This window comes from Platichthys flesus, chromosome 5 (assembly GCF_949316205.1).
Source record: "Platichthys flesus chromosome 5, fPlaFle2.1, whole genome shotgun sequence".
Lineage (NCBI taxonomy): Eukaryota > Metazoa > Chordata > Actinopteri > Pleuronectiformes > Pleuronectidae > Platichthys > Platichthys flesus.
In genome coordinates, this window is record NC_084949.1 from 14,394,330 (window position 1) to 14,403,692 (window position 9,363).

Genomic DNA, 9,363 nt, shown 5'->3' on the forward strand with positions numbered 1-9,363 from the left:
GCCCTGCTCTCATGAACCATCTGAACCGGCTCATGTAAGCAACATACCTTTGGATCCGATGACAGTTTTACATCTATATAATCAACTGCACAACAACCAAGAGTTCACCGGCTCTATTACCGACTCCTCTCTGTTCAAATGGACCCATTGACCTTTGTGTGTCTCTATCTCCGCTGCACATTGTTAAAATCGAGGAAGCAGGTCCGAGGTCGTGCGCACGCAGTGTCCACGCACAGTGCCAAGCTCTGCGGAGCCTTCAGTACACGCAGGCTGTAGGTAGGAGCCAGTGCAGACCTAATCCCCGCCATCCGTGATTTAGCCCCTGGTCCTCCTAATGCTCCCAAAGCCGCAGCTGCTCCCGTGGCCGCTGCGCTCTCCCCGCGACAGACTGCACACCGTTCGCTTTATTAATAATTCACCTTAATAATTCACCAGCTCCGCGCTGCCGGCTGAAGCATCGGCCCCCACCGCCACTGTGAACAAGTGCCCTAATTCCCCGTCGATCACAGCGTGTGTATGTGTGTATATGTGTGTGTGTGCGTAAACAGGGCGCACTACTGGTGAGGTGAGCTATTTAGTGGCTGATATTTTTGGGGAGCGGAAGTGTTACAGGCGATCTGCCGGAGCGCACGGAGAGCTTCCATTTTTACGCACCGACCGAGGCACCCGCGGAGCCTCGCTGAAGCTCCGGGACCGACGGCGCGTCGCTGTGCCGGCATTCTGCTGCTGCGGCCGGCCGTGGAGAGGCTGTAGCGATCTGAAGCAGGAGCGAGAGAGAAACGCACGAAGCCGCTCTTTCATCTCGTCAGCTCTGAGGAGGAGGAGGGCGGCGGCGAGGGACCCCGGGTGTCCCCCCCGTTTGTGTGTGTAACTCCCCGTCTGTGTGTGTGTGTGTGTGCGTGCGTGCGTGCACCTCGTGTGTGTGTCTGCGTGCGTTTGGAACAAGAGAGAGGAGAGAGAGAGGAAGAGAGAGAGAGATAGGAGGGGTAAAACAGATCGGACGCGCGGCGCCGGAGACAGCCGCTTTTGGACACGTTTTGGAGACAGAAGCTGCCCGACTGCAAATGAAGGCTGCGCACGAAGAAGAATAACAGAAAGAGAACTTACTCTGCATCGCGCGCTCCCTTCCATTGATTTAAGCGAGTTGTAAATATTATATCGGGGAGTTTTTTTTTTCACAGCAGTCAAACTGGAGAAGTTGAGCCGCTGAAGGACGCACCTCGGGACTTTGACGCAGACGTCTCCCCGCTGGACATGGGCGCATCTGAGGCCAAACAGCCGTAGACGCAGGGCTCGGAGCTGCTGCTGTCCTCCTTTCCTCTATCACTTGCAGAGTGGACCCACTTTTCAAAGAGTGCTAGTGTTTTTTCTATCTGGGCCTAAGGCCGACTTGTTTAAAGGTCCTGTTTTTTTGCTTCCGGCAACAGCGAAGAGACCAAGTCTTCCTCCCTCTGCCCTCACTCCCTCTCTCACTTTTTTGGAAGGCGAACTTTTAAAGGAAAATGGGGCACTGAGAGGCTTGGCAGATCTCCCCACGCTATAATGGTACGTGCTGTGTAACTCAATAGTTCCCCTCTGCTCGGTCTATAAGGGGTGAAGTCTGAAAATAAACTGTGCTTAACCACATCCCTGTAGTTTTAGTTTTTTTATAATGACTTTGTAAAAGATCTAAAGTTCTGATTTGGCCGCTGCAGTGAGAGGCCACCGATGACGAGACGACAGCACGCCTGCGTGCGCGCGCGTGTGTGTGTATATGTAAAGCACCTTGACCTTGCTTCCATGCCAATTTTGATAATTAGGGATATTGTAAATTCACCCTAATTAATTAAATTCCTATCCATTATTTAAGCATTAAATCTAAACTAACCTGTTTATCGTGAACCATATGCTACTTTATGCTTTCCCTTGCTAAAATATTTATTTTTCTTGTATAATATGAAAAAAAATCTGTTTCCTATTTCACCTCAGTGTTACCTCCGCTGAAGTACTTGACAGATATACATTATAGCCCAGTATTCACTCATTGATAAAATGGAGCCTGATCTTCTTGCAAACAGAATAAAACGCACATGTAGACACAGAATGAGACGATCTCAGGCCAGTGTATATATATTTATATATTTATTTATGAAAGAGAGAGAGTATGTATTGACTTATTATTATAACTTTATAACTAAATATCAGGATTATACCATTCTTCACCACATACAGATCTGCTCCACCGTCCTTTGCTTTATAGCCGTTCTTTCTGTGCTACTGTTTTCTTTTTTATCAATGGGTACTTCAGTTGCGTAGTTGATGACACTTTAGCGACTAGAGGAGGGTGGAGAGGTGAGGTGAGGGGACACTGTGCGCCTTGTGCCCGAGAGCAAGTGCTGTGAGGGCGCACGAAGCACGAATAAGAGAGAGAAGAAACATGGTCCCCTGTGATAATGAACTAATAATCTTTTTTTAAATTTGTATAATTTACCATAAGCTTCTATTAAAAACAGATTTTTTTAAGGTCATTTAGTTCCAACTCAATTATATTTTGCACATATTATCAGAGAATAAACTTTTATTAACAATATGCATATTGCAGAAACAATGCAGCTCTTTAACTGCAGCTGACCAGAAGCTTCACTCTGTTACACGTACAAGCTTTTCATCGGCTCTCAGCAAATCTGAGCTTCGAGCATTTGAGACTCTACAAAATAAAATACAAATATTTAAACTAGACTGAAACATTTGGAAGTAATTTTGAAATGTCTGTCTGTGACACGTAAAGACCATGTGTCGCCAATACAACAGAAAAAGCAAAGGTAAAAAGAAAATATATGCTCAACAATTTAAACATTTGTTTGTTTTAAAGCATTTTGTTACTTGTATTTAAAAGTGCCATGCAATTAAAGTTCATAATATTTATTACTTATATAATTGAAAACTTAAGTCCTGATATTTAAGAGCTATTTATTTATTTTTTGAAATGACACATTACCCATGTTACACAAGTTACCCAATGGATTTATTTTCATTTGTTTTGCCAGAGGTGTATTGTGGTGTCATTCAGAGGGTTTTAATTCCACTTCAGGGTGGTTTTGAAATGTCTGTAACAATAAGGGTTTGATTTGTGTGGTTTTTTTTACTGCATAAATATTTAGAGCATTAGTGACATGTTGTATTTAAGTCTTATTTCGCAGATTTATGGTCATCAGGCACAGTTACAGTGGAAACCTAAATGTGCAACTGTGTGAACGACCATGATTTGAGAACCTATTTTCAAGTGTGTGTGTGTGTGTGTGGTCGTGTGTGTGTGGGTGTGGGGTCATGTGGGACAGCAGCTGTGACACCTACACATCATGTACCTGCACAACAGCCCAGATATCAGCTCGAACACCCTGACTACAGCTCCCATGTGATTTGCGATGTCAGCTGTTCAATGACTTGTCTTTAGTTCTTAAGGTGAACGCATCAACAGACAATGCTTGGTAATTGGCAGTGATATTACAATCTTCATTTTGTGTTTATAGCCGGCCTATAATTTCACAGTCAGTTGCACGTTGGTCGTTGCCGAGAAAAACCTGCCAACCACAGAACCTGTCAGTCAAACCAAAGCCAAGGCCGTTATTGGTGCCAAGCAAAGGGGTGGGGGCGTGAACCTTAGCATGCCTTTTAAGTCAATTTTAAGGGGTATCATTTCAGTTGAGTTGGAAGTGGGTGAGATGTTTGAAATGAGCTCAACGCGCTACCCTACTGAGTCATAATGAGTGTGTGTGTGTTTTGTAATGACACTCCATGCTTCCTGGTCTTTGTGGTGAACTCTGCTGTAGTAGAACCATAACCGCAAGAAAATCTCCCCATGGATCAGTCCTTGTGTGACACAAAGGGCTGATTGTACCAGCCCAAACCTCATTGTTAGAAGCACTTAGCCGGTGAGGAGGCTGGGTCTTAACGGAGAGAGTGCGGTTTGGCTGTTTCAAAAAAAAAGAAACTACAGTAGGGATCCGTTTTGGAGGGGACGGGCTGCCAGTGGCTTTGGGTTACCTGTAGGCTTCGTTGCAGCGTGGCATGCAGGGAAAATACCGCTGCCCGGGAAGTTCAGTGTAACAGTTGGCAGGGCCCTATCCGAAGGCCGCAATCCAGTCGAGCAGGATCAGTAGTCGACAGGCGAGGTGCGAGGCCCAAGGAGTGTTGGGGTGTGTCACCGTGCGTGTGCTCTGTTCATACTTGTTTCATTGTAGCTGTTACGGTTGTAGGGATGTCTTTTTTTTTTGTCTTTTTTTTCGACAGGCTACATAGAGCTGGGACAGGTATTGTCAGGGCTGGCGTAGTTTCACAGTTATTACTCCGGCATTTCAAAGTTTCATCTCACCCAGCTCATTTGCATATTTAGCAGGAACCTTTGATTTGAGCTACACAAACACACACACACGCACGATTGACTTTCTGGCAAAATTCAAATGTCTTTCTGCTGAAGTCATCTGAAATTATTTTTACACTCTCGCCTCCTGCAGTCAGGCCTCCTTAACAGAAACTGTTCACACCGTGCGCCTCACGCCGTCTCCAGAATCCCACCGTTTACTATTGTGTTAAAACTGAACTGCACAATTAAGCCAAATGCAATCTTCAGCACTGCGTGTTGGCTGTGCTTCAGACCCAACAAAACCTTCAGGACTCACAAGTGGAGTGAAATAATTAGCCCCACTCTGCTCAGCCATCCGTCCATGCTTCTTTTTATAATGCAGCCCTTCAGTTTCTCATCTCCTTTCTTATTCTCCCCCCGTTTTGCTTTCGCCCTCCTGAGATAGCTGTGTGAAAAATCACATTTTTCCAACATTTTCTCCCTGAGGTAGCTTTGGCATGGACTCACACAGCGGCCATCTCTTCCTTTCATACACCCCTCACACACCGTGGAACAGATCGCCGGTGCGGCCCGGCATCTTTGAAGTGGTTGCCATCTCACGCGGGTTGGCTGGACTCTCTCTGTCTCTCTCTCTCTCCCCATCCCCCCATTTTCATCCCGCGCCTTAAACTTGGCAATGTTATTTTCCGCCACCAAACCATGATGATGAAAACGCTTTAAAGACACAATAGCAGAGGTAATAATCATGGTTTTTAAAAAGATATAATGACAACAATGATAATAGTTGTGTTTGATGATTTTGCAGCCTCCATAATAAAACATTTTTTTGAAACAAAGATAGCGCTGCACAATGTGTGTGTGTGTGAGCAGAGTACGTTTTTGTGTGTAGGTGGCAAATTAGTGTGGGTGTGTGGGTGTGTGTATATGTGTGTGTGTGACTGCTAATGTGAGATGCAGGGAGACAGAAAGACAGAGAGAAGCATCATTGATATGCTGCCATTCATGTGCTTTAAAATGGAGCCATCTGAGAGCAAATTCCACCATCAGGGCCCTTTCATACACAAAGCTCTATGGAGGTGTGTGTGTGTGTGTGCGTGTGTGTGTGCGCCCGGGCAGGTTTTGGAGATCTCACCTCCAAAGAATTTGGCCATATGGTCGTCAACACATATACCCAGAGAGATGGAGCGACAGATAGGGAGCGAGCCAAGGAAAGACTTTGTGAGCTATAGTGAGGGAGAAAAGTGAAAGAGAAGTGTCCTCCTTTGTCAGTGGATGCAACAGGAAATTCTGATTAAAAGAGATCCTATAGCACTACCTTAGATCAGATGGCTCGGACAAAAAAAAAAGAAAAGAAAAAAAAAATCCTCCATCACATCCCCTATGCCACATATTTGTGGAGTGGGAAAATCTGTCTCAATTAACACATTTGCACTGGGCGATGATGGACTCCAAATAGGTCACTGACTCAGTCTCCCGCCTCCGAATCTTCCCTCTAAAATGTTAATTAAGAAGGGCTTTGAGATTTTTCTGCTCAGGGCTGGCCATATGGGCTGGGCATATGTTCTGTATATATAGTACAATATATAATTCATACACTGCTGCAGGAGAGAGCGTTCCGGGGCCTGGAGTTTTTTTGGGATTTACTACAAAGGGAGTCAGCCCGGCCTCCCCAGTGGCAGGTACAGAGCTTAGCCTAGTCATTAGCTCTGTGTTATTCGCCGTAGCACAATGGGATGGCGGTTCATCAACACTTGTTTCCGTGGCCGCCAACATAAAGAGGACGGTTAAACTCGTCTTTGTTGGCTGGTTAATATGAAATGAGAGCAAATGATCTATTGTTGGAGTGTGGTTGATATTTTTTTGTTTTTACATTGTTCCAACGAGCTCCTCGGGTCAAGTTAGTAACACAGAGATTTGCCTTATGTGAAGGGCTACATATGTACAAAGGATACTCTCAAATACTCACTATGTTGTCTCGCACAGTCTCAGTTGAACCAGTTGTCCCGGTGCCATCCACTCAGACACCCATTCACCAGCAGAATGAGGCAGTGGCAGCCAATAAAAACAGCCCTTTCCCACCCGCAGCTTTTTGGGCCCGACTCAACCAATCAGAGGGGGTTTGCTTGTGCACCTGATCCTGTTTCTGGCTGGGGAGAGCCAATCACAGAGGCTCCAGCACACCTGATGCATTGTGGTCTGCTCCCTGGTAAAGTCGGCAGACCCTGCCATGGTGCGGATCCCCACACAGGTGCCGTGGATCCTGGCCATTATTCCCTCCGCCGGCCAATCAGACGCATCGTCTCATTATCAGACACATGTGGCCTGGCAGACTTAGACGAGTGTTTGCATTTTGGTTTGTATGAGTGTGTGTATGTGTATGTGTTTGAGGATGGCAACGCATGCATGCATCTGAGGAACTCCGCTACCCGATTCCCATAATGCTTTGCTGTCTTATCAGCAGGCCTCTCTCACTTCGTTCCTGGCTTCATCCTCATCTCGAAACTAAACAATAGGCACTGTGTTGCCGCCTTAAGGAGCCGAGGGCCCGAGCTATAAAGTGAGACTAAAAGTAAAAAAAGAAACATGTTTATGGACTAATAAAGATGATTAGAAATCGCACAATTGCAGGAAAATGGAAGGTTTGCGTGTGCAGATTATCTGTAATAAAAAGCTGAGGGGAGAGACGGGGGAGAGAGGGAGAAGGAGAGTTAGCTGTACAGACCTCTCATTGCGAAGGATATGAATAGCCTTTGTTTTCACCACAACTCAGGGCTGTGTGGTCTGCCAACGTCTGGCTCTTATTATGGGGTTTGTGTCTGTGTGTCTGCGTAAGTGGCATGCACGTGTGCGCTGGTGTGTGCGTGCACTTGTGTGTTGTCGCTGTGTGTTTGTGTGCGAGGCAGAGAGCGCATGGAAAAAAATGTATATACTGTACATGTAGGTGATTATATTTCCAAGAGGGTGAGACTATGTGTGCACGTGCATTTAAACGTTTCCACACAACCTCCATGCACTGCTTTCTCTCTGCTCCCGTTCGGGCTAAATAAATGTGGCATGGGGTCTCGGGGCTGGCACATGCATGTACGTGCACGCTTTTTTATCCGTTAAAGTTGTGAAATGAAATAGGATTTCACAGAACGGCACAGCGGCTGTGGGATTTCGGCTCCCTTCGGCTAAGTAGACTGGGATAGGTTGATCCAATCAATGGCAGAACTGCAAGGAGAGCCCATTTCACAGCTCCGGGCCCTGCCAGAACCCAGCCTGTCTGCCCGCCTGCTTGACTTAGAATACAAATGAAGCTCCCTGAATGCACACTTACAGACACACACATGCATGCACACTGGTACTTACAGACAGTCTGGCTGTGGATGTATAGTGCAAGAGTTGTAAGCAGGTGCTGCGCTTTCTGTGGAGAAATGAAACAGGCAGGGGTTATGAGACTGTCTCACACAACACAGGTACTTTTTAGTTATGTTGTCTCTCAAAGAGGAAGCAAGAAAGAGACATGGGGCATTTCAGGACAATGTTTCTCCGGACTTTTATAAATTCTCAGTATTTGTGTTTCTTTAATTCTTTTATTTATTGAGGTTCGTTTTTGCAGTCAAAGAACAGCAAATGTCACTGTCTGTTAAATTTTGGAAAATGTAATTTGTCAATTGTCAATGTCCATCGTGAGTCTATTCTTCTAATAGGAGCCTAAAAGGTTCAAGTAGCCATTCAATTAACAAACTGGTGACATGCCGTTGCTAATATGATGGCAAAAAAGGATAAGAACCAAGGATGTTGCATCTTCTACAGATTGATAAGATGCAAATTGTTACTTGTGAATATGGGCTATACAAATAAATGTTGATTGAATGATTAATTGTAAATCACTGTGTTACTAAACCTAACTGACGAACCCTCTCCCTGTTTTTTTTAGGCAACTGACACCTACATGGTAAACGACGATCCTGCTAGAGGCCCAGGGATGCCTGAATGCTTCCTCGTCTCCGATACATACAGGGTATAAACACACACACACACACACTCACTACAACAGCTCTACATCTGTCCTCATGATTGCATCAATGTCCCAAACATTATTTCCTGGACACACAAACAAACCCCCCGCTCCATTAGGAACAATCTCCTCGTTCCCCCTGTAAAAGTTTTACTGCGGCTGAGAGGAGGAGGGCATCCAGAGCACAAAGGAATCAGCGGAGCATGCAGCACAATCATTTTTTGCACACTTCACCATGGGGACGTTAACCTCAAAATTATGTTTATTCTCTCACATCTTGAATCGGAGGTTCTGGGGTTAATGTGTCCAGGAAATACATCAACATTTTTTAGTGTCGACATTCCGCTTCTAGCATGCTTTTATATCCACTTCCTGTAGAAATCTCCCACATATCATCATGGATGTCCTGAACTCATCTGTCAACTGTGCTCATGTGCGGTAACACTGCTCCGAGAAAACACTGTCTGATGCAGTCCACTTTTCTGTGATATGTATTTTTCTCATACAAGGTATTATTTGCTCTTGTCAGAAGTTTGGCTTTGCTGCAGAGTCCGGACAAGATTTCTTTACATGGAGGACGAGGCCAGCAGCCAGTTAAAACAACATGAAATGAAAAACATTACCAGATTGGAGATTTTTTTTCCAGTACACTTTCTGTGCACGATGTGTACTGAGTTAGGTCATTTTGACGACTTTGGAAAAACATTGATTTTCAGGTTGAGTTTTGAGATAACTGCTGGACTGCCTGCACAGTGGTTCTTTTGGCCTGTGTGCTGTAATATGACATTTGCATTTACAGCTAAAATTAAAGAATGAAAACACCAAGACTAGGAAAATAAGTCTATATGTTTTCTTCCTGTTGAATACAAACATGGCAGAGACGCAGTAATCGGAACCGGTCGGAGTAAAAACGTACGAGCAGCCACTGCACACAGTAAATACACACACACACAAAAAGGAGCAGGCGTAGCACATTGCTCAGCACACACACACTCAGATTGCAAACAGATCCATAGAA

At 45.2% G+C, this 9,363-nt stretch overlaps 1 protein-coding gene across 5 annotated transcripts in view; it reads left to right on the top strand.

Annotated features, from left to right (window-relative positions):
- The first annotated feature begins 503 nt into the window (after window positions 1-503).
- The window catches only part of LOC133953292 (nuclear factor 1 X-type-like), a 107,283-nt gene continuing 98,423 nt past the window's right edge, over window positions 504-9,363 (top strand). The window contains exons 1-2 of one of the 5 annotated variants that reach the window (XM_062387140.1): window positions 504-1,545; window positions 8,265-8,348. In XM_062387140.1, coding sequence (XP_062243124.1) covers window positions 1,543-1,545; window positions 8,265-8,348 — 87 coding nt within the window. In that variant the 5' untranslated portion in view covers window positions 504-1,542. The remainder of the gene's footprint in view (window positions 1,546-8,264; window positions 8,349-9,363) is intronic. The other 4 variants (XM_062387141.1, XM_062387142.1, XM_062387149.1 and 1 more) reach the window with 4 other exon arrangements.